Here is a 20327-nt window from a genome sequence, read left to right as displayed (position 1 = left end):
GGATAGTATCCATATCCCTTCACGTATCTGATACGGATACGACGCTTTTTGGACGTATCCAGCTAACGTAGCCGACCAACACCTTTCTCCCCATCCATTGGCGGACCAACACCTTTCTCCCCACCCATTAGCGGATGCCCTGAAGGTTTGGATTGAGATGAGAGTAGAGTAGAGTGAGGTGGAAGAAGATTACCGGTTGACTTGTGAGGTCTACGTTGGACTCAGCCGCCACGTCAACAAAACTGGAAAGTAATACTAACTTGAGATAAAAGTGATCCGGTTTTAAAATATTAGAGGGTTCAACGACAAGAAAAGGGACCTTAGATGAACTTTTTCGGGAGATGAAAACATTCCAGCCTAGTGCATATGAGTATACGGCAGCAGAGCGCTGCACGACCTCCGTTCCGCCTCCCCAATCCGTCCCCCGTCTCCTCGCCCGCCGCCCTCGACTCCCGTCTCCTCGCCTCCCGCTGGCATCCTGCTAGCAGAGGTGGCGCCGGCGTTCTCCTGCTCCCGCCGCATTCGCTCACCGGTGAGCATCCTAATCCATCCCATCCGGCCTCGGCCTCGGCCTCGAGTTTCGTCTCCCCGCCGCCGCTTGCGCCGATCCCCATCCTGCGAGGAGAGGTGGCGCCCGGCGTCCTCCTGCTTCCACCGCATCGTCGCTCGCCGGTGAGCATCCCTCCCTACCCACACCTCATCAGCTATTCTGCGTTATCCCTCAAAAAAAAGTTTCGGGGTTCAACCGAAACAGGGTTAGATCTGCCTCTGCCCAGTTCCACCTACTTTCAACTTGTTAATTTTGATTTTTGTTTTTAGCAGATGTAATTTGGTTACTGAATCTCATCCAAACACTCTTAGAATAGTTGCATTAGAACGGAAAATGTAAGCTCACATAATTTGTACTCATCCAAACTCATATAAATTTCTTAAGAAGAATCTATACCACAAACTACTCATAGTCACACAAAATATCTTTTTATCAAGGTATATTCTTATAAGAAGTTTTTATTCCACAAAATTTTCTAAAGGACATACTGTAACACTTGGCATTAATCTAATCTAACATTTTTTTTCTTTATTAGGTTATAAATTTTCTAAAAGACATTGTGCCACTTGGCATGAATCTAATTTAGCATTCTTTCTTTATCAGGTTTTAAATTGAAACCATCAAACTTACTTTGTCTTTCCGTCTCTAAAACATTGTGATATATCTATAATATTTTAATATTTTTGATATTAAAATAAATTTAGACTAATCATATATATATATATATATTTAAATTAGGTAATTAATAAATTCAAATTAACTATACTTTTATATACCAAGTACAATCTAATAACAATAGAATGTTAGAAACAATGTGAATTCAATTTTTTTATAAAGTTTAAGTACGATTCATATATAAAATTAAAGAAAAATATAAATTTATATATAAGTGATAACATAATAAAATGCAAGTTAAAATTATTAAAGGAAAAAATATTATTAATAATCAATGTTATTGATGTATTTCTAAATACTTTCACGTTATTTTTATTAAATATCAATGAGTAAAACGGATGATTTACTTTATGACAGAATATTTATTAAAATTGTTTTTATCCGTTGCAATGTACGGTTATTTCGCTAGTTTATAGCAAAACAAAAGCACACCATATGCACAAACGTCTTTGGCCTTTTGAGAATTCGCAATTCCAGCCAATTTGTAATTTTCAAACCAATTAAATAATACTCCTAAATTGTTTCAGACTAGTACACGACATCCGTATAAAATAATGCCCTACTTGTCATTCTCCTTTTTCAAATCCATGGCCCACATGTCATCCTCTACAAGGTCAAAGAAAAGTGAGCAACTCATCCTTCCTCTTCCTCCCTTCACCTTCTTCTCGCGGCGAGGAGCGGAGCAAATCCTCCGCTGCCTCGCGAGCTCCCCCACCGCCTGTCCTATCTCCGGTCGCTGGAATCTGAGATCGGCCTCCTTCTCGAATCCGCCCCTGCCTGTGCAGTCGCCGACAGCCGCCCCAGCTGGTGGTTCGCCTTCGCTGGAATCCGAGCTGCTTGAAGGTGCTCCCGTTGGTATACCTTCTTGCTTGGTTACTGTTTTGAGGGTGGCGCTTCATTGGTGGTTGCTGTAGAATGTTCGTGCTCTGCCTCGTGAGCTCCCCCACTGCCTGACCTATCTCCGGTCGCTGGAATCCGAGATCGGCCTCCTTCTCGAGTCCGCCCCAGCCTGTGCAGTCGCCGACGGCCGCCCCAGCTGGTGTTTCGCCTTCGCTGGAATTCGAGCTGCTTGAAGTTGCTCCCGTTGGTATACCTTCTTGCTTGGTTACTGTTTTGAGGGTGGCGCTTCATTGGTGGTTGCTGTAGAATGTTCGTGCTGCTTAGAAATTGGATATGAATTTACTGAATTACTGATCCGGGTAGTTCGGCTTGATGGCTTATTAGGTTTGGTGTTATGTTTATGTAGATCCAGCTACTGAAAATCTAGAGTGACTGTGTGGTGGGTATAAATCATTACCATCGCCCCCAATCCCCTTTTAAAGAAGTGACAGTATTCGATTCCAAATTCCAAATAAGCAAATCAAGTAGTTGTCTTTTCCTGTCAGTTCTAATCGATTCATTGAGGAGAAAATAATCTTTGATTTTGTGACGATTCCAGCTTCAGAGGATTATAGTGTCTGCTTCATTCGGAGGTTCATCGTCGCCAAAAATAAATAAAATTTGGCCGTGTCAACTCTACTATTAGGAAGGGTTCGGATTTCTCAACGTGGAATGATAAGAAATGGCATACAGAGCAATGCTGCAAAGTGCTGCGGAGTCTGCTATACAGTCCATTGGTCTTGGCTACGACATTGCTCATGATATACGTCTCAAGTATTGCAAGCAGCGCAGTTCGCCTGACCCGTTGCTCATTGAGCTTGACCATGGTGAGGTTCAGGATATTGTGCTCCCTGGTGGATTGACAGTTGCAGGCGTGTCCAAGTCGATTAAGTGTGACAAAGGGGAGCGGACGCGGTTCCGGTCCGATGTCCTGTCATTTCAGCAGGTACGTATCATATTGCCAATTCAAATATTGTGTATACTGCATATTGCCATGTTTAAGACTGAGAAATATATCATAAGATGCTGTGTAAATGTATGCTACTATGATGTAACAATAATCATGATGAATCCCTTGCTATCTTGATCTATGAGGTTAATATGATAGCGTTCATAGTTCCAACTTCCAAGATACCTCCAAAGTAATATAACCTTTTGCAATCCTATAAATTAATAGAAAATAGGATTATTATTTACTGTAATTAGGAGAATTTCTCCAGCAAGAAAATAGAGTAGGAACACAAGTTAATTCAGTATCTCAGAATTAATTGATATGGATGGTTTCAACAATTTGAATTATTAGCAACATAGACTTTAATCTACCTTGTATTCTAGGTAGATTTGGCATAATTTGAGGCCTGCAGAAGTGCAGAGATGCGAGCTCACTACAAAATGATAATTCCACACTTGCAGTGTCCGTACTGGAGGTTTATAGAGACACACACTTCCGTTGTGACATCTCAAGTTTTGACAGTTACCAGAGCAGAGTTATTTTTGCTCAATTGCATGGCTAGACGTTTAGTCAAAACTGTAGGATTCTATCTGGTTTGCTGGTTGCGTGCATTTTTTGGCATGTAGCACTATTCAACACCACCTATCTCAGGCCACAGTCATCTGACTCAGGTGTTGTGGCACATGAATCAATTAGACTCTGCAATCCAATGTTTTTTCTGTTCCAATTCAGTATGATTCTGTAGTGATATATCATATGCAATATATGTCACGCAAGCAATTCCTATATACCTTGTTCATAACTGTTCTATATTTGCCAACTGATGAGCTGTGAACTGATGTACCATTGCTGGCTGAACATTATGTCTCAATGATACAAGTCTTTGTCCATATCATGCTTCTTTTCCTCTTCAGCTGTCATGGAAGCCGCTTTAAGTCGCAGAGTATAATTACATCTATAAAAGGTAATATTTGTGTTCCTGAAGTTGTGAAGCATTTTGCAGATGTCGGAGCAATTCAACCAGGAATTATCTTTGTCTGGGAAAATTCCATCTGGTTTATTCAATACTATGTTTGAATTTAATGGCTGCTGGCAGAAAGATGCTGCTAATACCAAGTCACTGGCCTTTGATGGTTGGTGTATCACACTGTACGCTGTTGCACTCTCAAAGGCACAGATTGTACTCCGGGATCATGTTAAGCAGTCTGTTCCATCAACATGGGAACCTGCTGCATTAGCAAGGTTAGATTCAATTTGAGTCCACGCTCCATGTGGTGATTTAAATTCTGAATGAAAAGTTGAAAACTTAGTATTTATATCATTCAGAAAAATCACATTAGGTTTTAGTTTTTATGTTCTGAAATTTTCAGAACTGTTCTAAGTGCTCATTTTTCATTGGTAGGCTGGAAGTGCTCATGCCTAATAAGTTGCTTTGTAATGCCATTTTTAGGCCTTACTAATTTATTGTGATCACTGATAAATAATATCAGTTTGCTTTCTACAGTTAGTATTTGACCTATTCTACCAATGAATGAAGACTATGCTCATCAAAACAAGTGCTGAACTAAAATTTTGTTTGATCTTGTTTGAGAACAACGTACTTTACTCTTACAGGTTTATTAGAAAGTTTGGTACTCATGTAGTTGTTGGTATAAAAATGGGAGGCAAGGATATAATTTATTTAAAACAACAGCATTCATCAACTTTGCAAGCTGTTGATGTTCAAAAACGATTGAAGGAGATGTCAGACCGAAGATTTCTTGATGCAAACGGGCAATCTGACTTCAGTTTCAAGGATTCCTATGGAAAGAATAAGGTGATTCCTCAGCGTCTAAATTTTTTCTGCCTTCTTTTCTCATGGCATGATTTTTATTCAGCATCAGTGATCAGCATTAACTGCTGTATTTTTTTATAAGCATCCTTGTAGCCCTCTCAATAGTTAAGAGCATGTTGTGTAAAGATCCTTTTTGTTGAACACATCTCATTGTCTCACCATATGTATAATTTTCTTCTATAGTGGAAATGTGGCTTTTCACCAGTTGAAATTAGTGTTACCATTTATTTGATACTATTATTGGAAACTTATATCGTTGATTGGCGCCACATTATTTTGAGTTTACAACTTTTAAAGATTTGAAGTAAGAAATTGGCATATGCATGTGCTATGTTCTATGAGGCTGCATAGCCAAGGAGTATCTTGGGTTTAGCGATACAGTTATACCATTTCACAATTATTCTCAATCTCAATCTCTGTAAGTCTGTATATGTAGGTTAATTGGAATTTAATAATAGATTTACTATTCTCTGGCAGACTGGCAGTACTATTTTTGTACGAAATATGTTGGTTTTGCATCAATTCCTATTCCTTTTTTTTTCTCTTCTAAAATTTACAATCTTATTTTTTCTGTGCTGTTCAGATTGACACAAGAGAGCATCGGCTGAGATTTGTGGACTCCAGTCCATTGAATTCTTACTCTTCAAAGGAGGTATAGTTCTTTTGTGTTGATGCATTTATCTTTGTTCACATTCATATCGGTAAGTTGTGGTTGTGTCACTCAGGATTTGGTGATGATGCCTAAGCGGAGAGGTGGAAGGGATAAAGATATCCTTTCTCACAGCGAGTGGCTGAATACTGTTCAGGCGGAACCTGATGTTATCTCAATGTCCTTCATACCTATTACTTCACTGTTGAATGGAGTTCCTGGCTGTGGATTTTTAAACCATGCAATTAATCTGTACCTTCGATGTAAGTCGAGTTTTCCACTCTACCTCTTTGTCAGTTAACATGAAACTGCATCTGCAATTATGACTAATAATAAGAGAGCCTGGATCTTCATCCTCAGTGGTTTACTTTTGCTTTGCACTTCTGTTATTGGCATAATTGCAGCTTGCTTATTCATGGTTTATAATTGACGGTAGTGTCTAGAGTTAAGAAAAGACGATTATGGCATTCTAATGTCAAGTACTGTCTGTTTTTCAATATGGCAGGATTTAATGTTATCTGTAGGCTGTTTGAAATTTGAACCTGGACCCTATCCACCTCAAATGGTCAAACATGTAGAAAGAGGGTTGACTGGCTTCTCTTTCGTATACTAAAAATAGTAGTCGATGTTGTTTACTAATCCTATCTTACTATAAAGTTATCCCCTACTAACTCCTTAAGCTTAACATGCAAAGATGCCACATCATCATCCACTAACAAGATGCCACATCATCATCCACTAATTAACAAGATGCCACATCATCATCCACTAACAATCATCACATTTAAACATCATGCAAACATGCTATATCTTTATAGTTTTTATAATTTCAGAGCTTTTCAAATATAAACATGTGAAATTATCATCCAACATAATTCACATAATGTTTCAATGTATATCTTTATTATGTTTTATGATATCCTATATACTTATATAGTTCATCCTCACTTAGTGCTTAAATGATTAATCCAAATTATCTTTCTCCTTTTTCCCTCTAATTAAGTCATATCACATCAATTGTTTTTAGCTTTTAGATGATTAATCTACGGTCCAAGCTATCTCCCTACTTTTCTTCTTCTATAAAGTCATACCACCTTACTTTTTACGTTTGAATCACCATTCTATATACTATTTAAATTTAAATTATCATAAACCACATTAATTTACTTAATCTGATGTTATCTAGCTATCTTACACGTTATTTTTTTTATTGTTATCATACTAAATTCCCGCAGCAATGCGCGGGGTTTCACCTAGTTCTAATAAAAGAAGGTGCTGCTGGAGAATAGATTATGTAATATTTCTATATTTCATAGCTTTGTTCACTGACAGTGCTTCCTATATTTTCTTCTGTGGCGTGTGAAATAACACCCAATTTAGTATGGTGTCACATCATCAGCTAGTCAGCTTGCATTTGCATGGCTCTCTTCCCCCTGTGGTAGTTCTCATCTTTAGTATGGCTGCAAAGCAGGTGTTCTCTAGTAATGAGCTTCAGAGGAAAAAAAATGTACTTCCAATTGAGTTGGATCTTTTTAGGTTATGGGTCACTGTCGTATCATGGCATACAGACAATCATTCTAGCTAGGAAAAAGATGGCATTAGGCCTGAAACAACACAAGCAACTATGTGACATGTGTAAGTTCTGTGCAGATAAGCCTCAAATTGAAGAGCTGCACCAATTTTTGGAGTTCCAGCTTCCAAGGCAGTGGGCTCCTGTTTACAGTGACCTCCCTCTTGGTCCTCAGAGGAAAAGACAAAGCACTGTATCTTTACCAGTTAATTTAATTGGTCCAAAGCTTTATGTTTGTACCAACATGGTATGTATCTTTTTTTTGTTATCATAATTGAAACCTCCCTTGTTTATATATTTCTTTTGTTTTATCCTTGCATACTTATATCATAATTATTGTAGTCTTGTACTCACTATAACACTAAGTCAGGATAGGCTAGCTCTAGAAGCATTTGATAATGATGAGTTAATGATGATGGTGGTGATAGTGTTATTTGACTTTTGCATATTTAGAGTCTGCATTGATAACCTTGACATTTTTATCTGTAAAAACTGCAAAATTGAGTATTCATGCAAGTTTGCCAATTGCACTATATGAAAAATCTAGTCTAACAAGCCTGAAAAATGCTGTAACCTTTTTTACTGGATGTAATCTTATCATTTAAGCAGTATTCGATGATGGTTTTTTCCTTTTTTTTCTTCTATCACTTGATTTATTTTAAAACAAATTGGCACAGGTTGATGTGGGCAAAAGACCTGTTACAGGAATCCGGTTGTTTCTTGAAGGAAAAAGGAGCAACAAACTAGCTATCCATCTCCAGCATCTCTGCTCTCTTCCTCAGATTCTTCAGCTTGAAGATGATCCTTACAATGACCAAACTCCAGAAGCATATGACCGCAAGTACTACGAACCAATTGGCTCATGGAAGCGTTTCTCCCATGTCTGCACTGCACCAGTTGAATCAGATGACTCCTCCATTGTCACGGGGGCACAATTAGAAGTGGTTAGCCATGGATTCAAGAAAATTCTGTTCCTTCGCCTCCATTTCTCCAAGGTCCGCAACGCCACTTCCGTCAGGAACCCTGAGTGGGAAGGATCTCCAAACCTGGCTCAGAAATCGGGCCTCATCTCAACACTCATCAGCACACATTTCTCCACAGCAGCTCAAAAGCCCGCGCCTCGCCCTGCTGATGTGAACATCAACTCGGCAGTGTACCCTGGTGGACCCCCTGTTCCAGTGCAGACCCCAAAACTTCTCAAGTTTGTGGATCCAACAGAGATGATGCGTGGACCGCAGGATCTGCCAGGTTATTGGGTGGTCTCAGGTGCGAAGCTGCAGCTCGAGAGGGGCAAGATCTCGCTGCGGGTGAAGTACTCGCTCTTGACAGCAATGTTGCCTGACGACGATGAGTTTGCGTTCGATGAAGAGTTTTAGAACCATGAAACCGAGCGAAGAAAAGAAACCCACCTCATTTTGTTTTTATCATTTATGTGCAGCTAACAGCAGGAACTCGAATGCTCAATCTAGGATTTTCGTAGCATTTGTAAGTGAACTAGCTGGAAGTCTATGTTGTATACAGTTGCGGGTTTGAAACATGGAAGCAGAAATGAACGGTCTCTGGCTTGGATGAAGCGAGAGTTTGTTGTACTTGTAACAATGTACCATCCCTTCGCAGCATCTGTTCCAGATGACTAAGGATAGATGATCACTAGAGGCTGGGGCGAGCCATGCCGCGCCGCCTGCATACAACTCGGTTGATTAGGTTAAATTATTTGCTTTCAGACTAAATCAGTGATTGTCTAAGACAACCAAGAAAGGACTATTCTTTCTTGAGCAAAGTTGTAGGCACATGAATCGAACAGCATACACAGGTTACCCATTGATGAGTAATTTAATAGAAATGGTGCTAAAGATTCTGATGAGAACAAAGCTCTCACCCACCATTACAAATTTACAATCCTAAAGATTATGCACACTGATGCATATAAAAAATAAAATCAGAGTTTTACACGATAAATGCACTGATGTATATGTAAAATAAAATCAGAGTTTTACACAATAATGAGATAAACTGATGAAAATTTGCTACGAGGAGATTCACTCTACTCTTGCAAACCTTATGTCACAACTTGAACTTGGTCAGGAGGGTCAGGTCCTGCTTTCCTTTGATGAGCACAAAACATAGATAAATCATCTGAGGGACCAGGTTATTTTATTTCTAGTTTATTATCTGTGAACTTTGTACAGGCATAGCAGTTGAAGCACAAAAGAAGCTTCCGAAGAAAATCCAACCATAAGCTCGTTGCTTGGTGATATTTCGAAAATCATACAAGGCGCTCTCCACGAACTACTCTTGCGGGCATACATAAATTTCTGTCACACAGCAGTCTCAAACTATGAAGCATACATATGGCTTTGTCATGTTGAAAACATAATAAACCATTCATTATGGACATGAAATGGTTGTCATCGACGAACAAATATTACCCAAATCAACATGTTCTAGAAATATATTACTGTGAAAGAGAGCATGATAGGATAATGTAAATAAGCCAAAATATATTCCAGAGAGTGCGATGGAGAGGGATATACCTGATAAATATATTTTAGAGTGCGATGGAGAGAGATATACCTAATGGTATCCTCTGGTAGATTAAGATGACTCTCAATGTAACGTGGTACTACTCCATGTTCACCATTTCTGTAAAACATCAAATTAGTGTACTATCTAAAGACCATGTCAAAACATTGACAATACTAAACTCCAAAAGCCTATCAAATACATCATGATGGGCACACTGGAATTGAACCCTAGCATAAAGGCAGTGAACTTTAGATGCAACCAAAAAAATGGAAAAACTATGTATTTTTTATTATAAAATTCTTATGTAGAACTGCAAAGCATACAACATACAAGAGTCGTGTGAAAGTGCACTTTAAAATGGTCTGCTTAATATGTTTATAAGCTAGCAAATGACATGACCTTGTTTGTCACATGATATTTCAAATCTACATAGGAACATACAAGATATGCTTGGTTAGCTTTTTCTTGTGGTTGATTATTTGAATAAATGCTATAAAAAACTTTGCATATCCATTCAATTGTATAACAAACATGTGAGGGCGAAATAGTGAGATAGGTAAACATCTTACTTCAGAGGACCTGCAAGCAGCCGCTGATTTGAGCAACAGAATGAATATAGTGGTAAAGTGTGAAAACTAAATTGAGCAGCACCCTAGTCACCTGCTAGTAAAAATGTGCTACGTAACTCCAGACATAGAGGAGCGTCGAACTCGATGGTCTATGAGGAACACTGAACTGTTGAAGAAAATTCTCATTTTAATTCCTTCTTTCATATAATTATCCTGCAAAACTAAAGGGCACACAAGTATATATGAGTTCAAATGGATGCAGAAGTGCTTATCACACCCTCTTTGGAGAAAATGGCAGTGTAAAGTATGATTCTACATACTGATTCATGTGCTGTATAAACAAGAAACACTAATAACCAATTTCGCATTTGAAATTAGCAATCCAAAAAAAGCTAACAGAGCAAGGTAAGCAGTCGCAGCTGTAGCACCACAGTAACAACGTTTCTGAGTAGCATGAAATGGCCGGCCAGCCACCACGAATTTTGTTGAGGACGGATAAGAGCATCCCATCCCCTGGGAGGTATACCCAACAGCAAGCAACATGAGCATACTCTGAACTCTGCTCTAATTTGCTCTTTAAAAATAAAACCCCAATATTTATACAAATTTTATGAGGCAAGTACATGAATTTAAAATGACAAGAAAAACAATTGACAAGTTTTATACCTTAGATTTCACATCAATAATATTACGTATTGCAATTGTATAATATATAACAAATATAGCACATAATTCAGTATGAGTTTATATGTTCTTAAAATTGATCATAGATTGAAGTTGTTGAACAAAAAAAAGTACTAATTGTTCACAGTATGAAACATGTAAAGAATGGAAAATGATAAAATAATACTAAATTATATAATTTAAACCATAACTTTTTGGTAGCTACTGCTCTAAAAAAATAATGATAATCTTATTTTTCATTTGGAAGAAATTCCTCTCAATGAATTATAACTGAACAATCATTCAAGCGTTATTGCCTTGTCTTGTTTCATTTATTTACAGTATCTAACAGTACTACTATCTTTGCTATACAGATTGCCCTACATAATGTTTATTTTTCATACCTATATAACCAAAAATGAGACACCGTAAATAGAAACTAAAAGTACCTCCTAAGAGTGGCTGAATTTACCTTGGTTAATAGGGTTCTGACATAATTATCTGCTGCCTCCTGAAATTTCTCTTCTTCCAGGAAATCAAGGGGTATGCGTTGTTGCAATTAGAGACAATTCTAGATTCACAGCTTCTACAGTGCATGCCCCACTCACCATATATATGGATAGACAACTTGGGATTCAGCAAATTAGTTATTAGTGTTGCAATATAGAACGAATAAATACCACATATATCAAGATACTGTTGTGTGCCCGGAGAACCCAACAATTTAACATGAAGGAACAAAGAAAAAATAAAAACAATTTGAGGTAGTTTACCTTAACAACAGATGACCAACCATATTCTTTTTTAAGTGAGCTATAAAATGTGCATAATCGGTCAATATCATCAGTGGAATACTGACCATTCTCTGAGTATAGACCAAGGCACTTTTGAATAGCTATGAAATACCTGTGTAAAACCAGTGAAAATAAATCATTTCCTAGAGTATTATCAAGAAGGGGTACAATGTAAGTCAGAAGAGTGCTATATACGCAATCCCTGAATATAAGAGAATTCCAAAATTGAGTTGATATTTGCATCTCATATCCCAGTGTTCTGAAATTATTCTGCAACAGCTACACTTTACCTAAATGTTCTTTTTAAGTCATAGAGGAAGATTGTAGCACCAAAAGATGCATCAAACTTATCCTAACACTTAGCCTTACAGCATCACTCCACCTAAAAGATGAGCCCAGTTGGCATGGATGCAGATGGTTCCGAAAGTTTTATGTCCAACTATCTAGTGGGATTAAGCCAACCAATACGCATGCACATGGATGCCTATTGCAGTGACCTTACTTGCACTGAAAGTTTGGGCTCTTGGACGGATGCTTTCTGACATGGTATACTAAGCACCTCCCTTTTTTGCCACTTATTCCGTTATACAAGCCTTAGCAGACAAAAAATTGGTTCATATCAGGCCACATATTTCAGATACCATGCACTCTAGGTAAATTCTGAAAAACCAGAGGCTAACCATCCTCACTCATCCTAAAAGGGCAAGCCAAGTCGTTGGTAAGCATGATCACCCCATTGTTTATATGGGACTACTGGGTTTAAACCGGCCACCACCCACCAGGTTAACTAAGAACCCTCCTACAAGCTAAATATAATGGTATAGCTCCCCTGTCCTCCTATGAAGAGCATGTGATATACATATATTAGGCAAAGAGAGAACAAACACAAGAAATAACTTAAATCAATCCCATGCAAAGTTTTGCAACATGGACATTAAATACGTGAAGGACTGAAGGCTCATAATCAATCGTGATAACATGTGATTTTTGCCTCGTGGATAGTTCATGTGGTTGCAGACCAAATTGTTGTCATGATTAACTACAGAATGCAAGTACCGATAAAATTGGTTGAATTAGCCGATTGACAAACACTTTATTTATAAAATAGAGCTAGATTATCATATAACTCATAAACTGGGAGATAGTATTTTACAGAAGTTGCTAAAGCATGCATCATCACAAAATTCTAAATTTAAAAATAACAATAATCTAAAAATCAGATATTATATATACGTCAAAAGGAATAAAAATGGCATGTAAACAACATATTAGCATAAGTCCATGTTGAAATTCAAAACCCATATTCACTGTTTTCAGAGTTTACCAGAAGACCAAAGCAAAGAAATTTAAGTGAGGAAAAAAAAGCAGCACAAGTGTCTCACTTGTAGTTATCAGGATTCATAAAAAGCATGGACCTATATGTTTTCTCAGCCTCCTCAAAGCGGCCAACTTTCAACAAAACGTAGGCCATTTGTTCTTTGAATGATAGCTTGTCAACCTAGAAAAAAAATAATTATGTGCGCCCATCTGTCTGAGTAATATTTTCCTCTTTACATCATTGAAAAAGATAAGACTTACAATTTTGCTATCCTTTTTCTGCATCTCCTCAAGAGCTCTGTCCAGCATTATCCATTCCTCGAACAATGAAATCTGTGGAACAACAATAGCATTACATAACAAGTAAAGATGATGCGAGTATTCAAAATAACACAAATTCTTTCCACCTAGTTTCCAGAGCATGAAAAGTACTTGTATATAAATAAAAGTGATGGCATAAAATCAGAACATAAGTAAAAAAAAAAAGAATTCATTCAGAAAGTTAGATTGCTTGAAGAAGAGATAGCCAGCAGCAAGTTTTCAACTAATATGAAGAAGAGAGTGAATATAAATCATCATTCGAGCAATTCATATTTACAGACAGCATTATGCAAAATGCAGCGCATAAGTTCTATCGTAACCTTATGCCTAGCATGTAACATATCATGACTTATGTCATCCTTCGAAAAATTGAAAGATGGGTGAAAGGCACCGACATGCATCTAATGCACCAAAAGAAGCAACAAGAAAAATGACACTTTTTTCCGACAACTCGATTCACATAGAGCAATCTGAAGCAAAGAACTTCTAGTAAACAATTAATTTAGGCACAATAAAAAAAATATCATCAGAATTTACTTGTGTTTTTTGGGTATAGTACCTTTGCTGAAAAGACACGATAATTTCCTGGAAGACCATCATGCTACAGCTGTATGTCCTTATTAATTCGGAGAAAACAAGAGAGTAGATTAGGCTGCAGTATTTACTATCTACTATATTGATTAGAACTTTAACACATATAGCCAGATTTGTCATTTGTGATTTGATCCCAGATGCATATTTATAACTCATAGAAGTAATTAATCTATGTATGGAACACCACCTTATTTCTATTTCGGGAGGGATTATGACCCTATACACATAACTAAATTGATGCAGTTTTAGAGAGAGAGAGAGAGAGAGAGATCAATTTGGCGCTAGATCCGGCGGTGGCTGGAGCAGGGTTCACTCTATCGGTTGAGGTGTTTGTATCGGGGGTCACCGAAATCTGAAAATTTCGGTCCGAAGTTTCTAAAATTTTGAGCAAAATTTAGTTGAATTTGAACAAATATTATTCAAATTCATGAAAAAATTGAAAAATTTCGGTCGAAATAATATCATATCGGAAGTGACCGAAATTTTGGTCCGAAATTTCCAACCCTGGGCTGGAGTCGTCCTGCAAGTAGAACTCGACGATCTCCGACAGGTCGGCGGCGGCAGATTCGTCGTCGTCGTAGGCTCGTATCTCAGCATCCCCTTGTTTCTGGCCGCCTGCAGCCACAGCAGGTGCTCGAACAGCAGTCCGTCCACGGCGACCGCCACCGCGCCGCCGCGGGTCTGCCGCCCGGCCGCCGCGAGGAGGCGCCGCACCTCCACCCTTCGTCGAGCACGTACGGCCGGGTCGATGTGGAACAAGCTCCTCTCCCCCTTCGTCGTATATCCTGAATTTTATTTTTTTTATGCTGACAATCATTTGGAATCGGATTTGTATTCCGAGTTGTTGTAATATTGGAAAGGAATAGATCTCCACTGTCGTCTTACGTGACTGATTCAGCTTCGGTTTCGGTTCAAGGTGATTGTGCCTCTCCCATTTTATAGGGAGGGCTTCAATCCAATCAGTTCGTGCGTCGTCCCCCGTTTTTGAGGAATTTTAACCCTCACATCGTGTTCCGTAAATTAGCCTCTCATTTGTCTTCCAAATCGACCAAGGCTTTTCCCCGCTGCTGCTGAGGTTCGTGTACCACTCCCATCCTACTCCCATCCTTCAATTCAGTTAAGTGTGATTTCTTTAGATAATGAAATTGAATATAAGAGTAGTTACTTATACTTCATATCTTGCATCTCAATCTATGCCTTTTACTAAAGAGTTTAGGACGCTAATTCACAATGTGACAGGATGACATGGCTATTCTGTTTTAAATTATTTGTAGTTTTGGATTTTTCGTAAGTAAAACGTTCCTAACATTGACTAGCTTAACATCTTAAGATTTATGCTTTTAGATTCACCATAAGAAATACTTTCTCCGTTTCACAATGTAAGTCATTCTAGCATTTCCCACATTCATATTGATGTTAATATATATGTCTAGATTCATTAACATCAATATGAAATATGTCTAGATTCATTAACATCAATATGAATATGGGAAATGTTATAATAACTTACATTGTGAAACGGATGGAGTACATTCACAATATATATTATTCACGTGTTGCCAAACTATATAAATTTTTAGATATTGATTGTCAAAGTTTGATCTAAGACACAGCTAAAACGAAAGTGATTTGAAACGGAGGGACTACTAAACAATGCCAGGACATTATATCTTATATATATTTCATGTACTTGCAAAGAAAAAAACTTGGCTCAATTGCCTGTCCTGATTTGTTATCCTGCCTAATGCAGGCGTCGAGGAACTTCAACACCTTGCCAACAACTGGGCTGTCCTCTGTTCATCACACCAATAATCGCGTGATCAACACCTATGCTTGTGTTAGAGGCGCCAACACAAATGCTTTATTCAGTACAACTGCCAAGGTCGATCGACTTGCCGCAACGTCAGACTTCACTCCGTAAGTATATACTATTAGCACTAATTAATTAATTATCTTCTAGCTATATGTATCGGATCATGTCCTATTATATATCCATCACTGTGAAACTGCAAAATGTAGAAAGGCACACTAGCACTAGCTGAATCAAGTTTGATGTGAACTCGATCAGAAAAGGTCATCAGTATCTTTTTTATTTACTGTATGTAATTACCCTCTTAAACCAGCTGGAACATTAATTTGACTAGACAAACTGTTGTAAACAAAAATAGCCATTACTGTTTCGCTTTCTTAAACTACACAAATCGGTCAGATAGAATTAATACGTGGCTAGCTAGCATATAGCAAATCGTATTTGTAGAATGATGATTGATTTTAGCCAATTTATCTTTTTTCCCCTTTGTTCAGGAGGCGACCGATACTTGATAAAGTACTCCATGGCATGATCTTATACTCATATACTATGGGCCTTTGTGGATTGTTTGGTCTATTTCTGTGCATTGATAACAAGCGCGCCGCCCGCCGAAATTCAGGCAGCACCCAATGCTGTTCAAAGCACCAATGTAGTTCCAATCATGAGGACCAATGAGGAGCTCCAAGTACCCCGAGGCAGTGGTGGTTTGTTATTTCAAGATAACTGAAGCTTTATTGTACTCATGTCAACTACTCCCTCCGTCCCAAAAATAAAAGAAAAGACAAACCCTGGCTATGTATCTGGACATGCATCATACATGTTGCATATATAAGATACATACAACCAATGAGTGTGAGCCTATATATATAAGTGATGTTTACATGTTGTGTATTTTATAAGTGACGTTTACATGTTGTGTATTTTGTTCCATGTCACTGGGCCTACGAGTGTATTGAGTGATGTTTGCATGTTGGAAAACTTTGTTTTGATTGACCAAACCGCTAATTATCAAAATTGACCTAATTATGCAGATAACATTTTTCTTTTGAATTTTTATTACTAGATAAAATGTTTATTCAATATATCCTTTTCTTCCAATTTCGCGAGACATTGCCTGGCTGTAATTCACCCCTCCCTCCCTACGCTCTTTTAACTCTTGTGTATTCACTGTTCCTGCTTAATACTTCCTCGATCCGTCCTAAAATTGAAATACAAGGTATTTTAGCTATGTAAAATGCATAGTCCTTTTTATTCTTTCACGAATTTCAAAGTTAATTAACCAAGAAGTTTTTCCCGCAAAAAAAACTAATAATTCAACATAATATTAGAACTTTAACATTTATAGTATCGATAAGAATATCTCGTGCAACGTACGGATTAGCAATTAGCTAGTTATTAGTATAATAATAACTTAAAACTTCAAGAGATAACCAGGAAAATTATTACAATAATACCTCGAGAGAACCTAGGTTTCATGAGCCTGAGAGTTTTCAAAAGTGCCAATCACTTTTCTCATCCATTGGATATGATGACCCAATATGGTTCGTCGCTTCCGTACTTTTTTTTATTTTAAAAAAATGTTTCATCTTTCTTGGATAACTTTCTCACCCAAACATGAAACACAATTATAATTCAATAAATTTACAAACTTACATGAAAAATATTTAAACTTGGATATAAAAATAAAATCAAGCTTAGATAAAAATAAATTAAAACCATACATGACAACAAATTGCACTTAAAATACATAGCAAGTACTCCGTATAGGTTAAAAATAATTATCGTTTTGAACGAGAACATGATCTTTAAAAAGTAACTTCCATTACTATTTTCTATTATAACTAGCAAAATACCCGTGCTTCACTACGGGTATAATGAAAGGTTAAATGCTATAAATACACAGTTAACATATATGTAATAATGTTTCAAGATGGATAAAACGTCCAATGCAAGGTTAATGATAATCAGGACGGATAAGAAACACTATTGCATATTGATATACTCATATTGTCATAACACACGCTCTCTCTCAACTCTTGCATGGCAAGCGTCTGATAATTTCCAAAATTGAACACGGACTCACATGGAGACGGATCGTTTCACGGCTCATGCGTGGACTATAGATGGTGCGAACTCTAATATGTTGTGTTTTGCAGACGACGAAAAGAAAAAAAGTAATTATGTTTGATTTTCGAATTAAAAACTAGTTCATTATAAGATTTCATAATAACTAAATATCTGTTGAAGAAAGAGGTGCAAAACTTTTGATTTTTCAACCATCGGATGTGCATGGTCCGTGCTAGTGGCACTGGATATCTGTTGAAGAAAGAGGTGCAAAACTTTTTTGATTTTTTAACCATCGGATGTGCATGGTCCGTACTAGTGGCACTGAATATCTGTTGAAGAAAGAGGTGCAAAACTTTTTTGATTTTTTTAACTATCGGATGTGTATGATTCGTGCTAGTGGTGGAGAGAAAAAAACTAAATATATGTTAAGAAAGAGGTGCAAAACTTATTTTATTTTTTAACCATCGGATGTGCATGGTCCGTGCTAGTGTCAGAGAGAAAAAAATTGCGCGCAAATAGGATTTGAGACGTGGGAGGAAAAGTAGACTTATTCCGAGTAATAATAAGCATAAAAGTTTTTGATAGGGTAATCTGGCCTAGGAGAGGGATAACTTTTTGGATTTTTTAACCATTGGATGTGCATGGTCCGTGCTAGTGGCGGAGAGAAAAAATTGCACGAAAATAGAATTTGAGATGTGGGAGGTAAAGTAGACTTATTCTAAGAAATAATAAGTGTAAAAGCTTTTGATAGGGTAATTTGTCCTAGGAGAGGCCCATAGACAGTGCAAATCTATATCTATATCTATATATACCTACTTAAAAAATAAGTAAGGCTTCCGTAAATATTTTCATACGTTATTAAACGTGGGCCCACATGATATTTCGTCGCTAATCATGATTCGGAAGCTGACAGCGATCTCTTAAGCCCGCAAATAAAAGAGAAAAAAAAAAAAGAGAGAAAGCGCATCCAAAGCAGCCCTGATTTGTGGATTAGGGAGAAATATTGCAACCCATCCAAAGCAACAGCAGGCCGGCCCAGAAAAAAGCAGTCGCAGCCCACCAGCCCGCCCACAGAGCAGAGGAGCTACAGCCCAGCACAATAATGCGTGATACTGTAGCAATCAAGTAGGAATAAAGTTTGGACTCATGCCTACCAGGTATCGGATAAAAAATAAAGCAATTTTGTAACTTAAAAACATGTAATCACCACAAAATGAACTATTTACCGACAAAATAAATTATTTTTAAAAATAAAAAACAATCACATGTGTCTTTGTTTTTAAAAACATGTAATCACCAACAAAATGAATCGTGTTTATATCCGGATTTTTTTCCCTCATCAATTTCTCATTCGTCGTATAACATCTAATCACATCACTTTTTTTCCATTCATTGTATGATTTATTCTGTTGTTAAGAGTGAAAGTTATTATGCGATACACCACTTTTTTTTCTTTCCATTGATTGTATCATTTCCTTCTGATTTTTTGAGTGAGCGATTATGCAATTGGAGTGCAGTGAGGTTGATCTGATAGCTAGCGAAAAATATATCTTGTACTATGGCTACTCTTTATAATATGAAAAAACGTTTGTCAATACCGAGTACCAAAAAATAATCATGTATTGCAACAGACTCATAATAATACATGACAAAAAAAGTGGCAAATAAGCACATGAAAGATACAGTGGCTTTATGCTCCCACACACTAATTATTAGTGATTATTATTATTTTTTCTGGCTTTATGCTCCCACACACTAATTATTAGTGATTATTATTATTTTTTCTTCACCCATTACAACGCAACAGACTCATAATAATACATGACAAAAAAAGTGGCAAATAAGCACATGAAAGATACAGTGGCTTTATGCTCCCACACACTAATTATTAGTGATTATTATTATTTTTTCTGGCTTTATGCTCCCACACACTAATTATTAGTGATTATTATTATTTTTTCTTCACCCATTACAACGCATGGTGGCTTTATGCTCCCACACACTAATTATTATTATTATTTTTTCTTCACACTAATTATTAGGATGGTGGGAATCGAACCCTGGTGGCCAGGGCGCAAATTTTCTTCACTAACCAAGTAGGCAAGCTGCTACTTGTGCTTGGTGGTTACATGAAAGAACACATATTCTATATTAACCGCATTTTGTAGTAGATTGGAAAATGTCCGACCGGACTATTAAGGGATTAAAACAGATTTTAGTAATGGGATCAGGATGATGGGCGAAAAAAAGAACATCCGAAACCTTACATATCTTTTTATTAGGTACTAGAAAAAATGCCCGTGTGTTACAACGGGTAAAACCTATTTAATCTTATTATTATTATACGGTTTAGCTAAGCTGAAATTTACTATGGGAACTCTTTTTTTTTTTCAAAATCATGAGCCGCAATTAGAAGTCCGATCGTCTCAAGTTAGCATGTGAGTTTTTTTTTAAAGAGATGTCTTATACGACTTCTTTTATATTTCTAAAACCGAAAGAACTTAAAAACCAATTCAAACATGGATCTGTATTTCCAAAAGTGAATGAAATTAAAAGC

At 37.2% G+C, this 20327-nt stretch overlaps 1 protein-coding gene and 3 long non-coding RNA genes across 5 annotated transcripts; 2 read left to right on the top strand and 2 right to left on the bottom strand.

The window, feature by feature from the left end:
- Positions 1–372: 372 nt before the first annotated feature.
- Positions 373–8698, top strand: LOC127779634 (MACPF domain-containing protein At4g24290-like). Of its 2 annotated transcripts, none has more exons than XM_052306466.1 (8): positions 373–672; positions 2664–3050; positions 4060–4298; positions 4671–4872; positions 5474–5542; positions 5616–5802; positions 7190–7356; positions 7787–8698. In XM_052306466.1, exons 2-8 carry the CDS (start codon positions 2787–2789, stop codon positions 8483–8485), a joined length of 1827 nt encoding a protein of 608 aa, XP_052162426.1. In that variant the 5' UTR covers positions 373–672; positions 2664–2786; the 3' UTR covers positions 8486–8698. The 2 variants fall into 2 exon arrangements, with proteins under 2 accessions (XP_052162426.1, XP_052162427.1); XM_052306467.1 differs by lacking the exon at positions 373–672 and adding an exon at positions 2176–2312.
- Positions 8699–9290: 592 nt separating this feature from the next.
- On the bottom strand, positions 9291–10876 carry LOC127779635 (uncharacterized). Its single transcript, XR_008018702.1, has 3 exons — positions 10296–10876; positions 9644–9752; positions 9291–9424 (listed from the first exon to the last, which is right to left on the bottom strand). It is a non-coding gene; the product is annotated as an uncharacterized LOC127779635 (long non-coding RNA).
- A 319-nt stretch (positions 10877–11195) lies between these two features.
- LOC127780747 (uncharacterized) lies at positions 11196–13952 on the bottom strand. Its single transcript, XR_008018819.1, has 4 exons — positions 13859–13952; positions 13240–13311; positions 13044–13159; positions 11196–11773 (listed from the first exon to the last, which is right to left on the bottom strand). It is a non-coding gene; the product is annotated as an uncharacterized LOC127780747 (long non-coding RNA).
- A 910-nt stretch (positions 13953–14862) lies between these two features.
- LOC127780128 (uncharacterized) lies at positions 14863–16474 on the top strand. Its single transcript, XR_008018774.1, has 3 exons — positions 14863–14968; positions 15644–15810; positions 16198–16474. It is a non-coding gene; the product is annotated as an uncharacterized LOC127780128 (long non-coding RNA).
- The last annotated feature ends 3853 nt before the right edge of the window (positions 16475–20327 follow it).

The sequence above is a fragment of the Oryza glaberrima genome, chromosome 7 (assembly GCF_000147395.1).
Source record: "Oryza glaberrima chromosome 7, OglaRS2, whole genome shotgun sequence".
Lineage (NCBI taxonomy): Eukaryota > Viridiplantae > Streptophyta > Magnoliopsida > Poales > Poaceae > Oryza > Oryza glaberrima.
The sequence above is the reverse complement of the archived record's forward strand: the minus strand, read 5'-3'. Positions and strand labels throughout refer to the sequence as shown.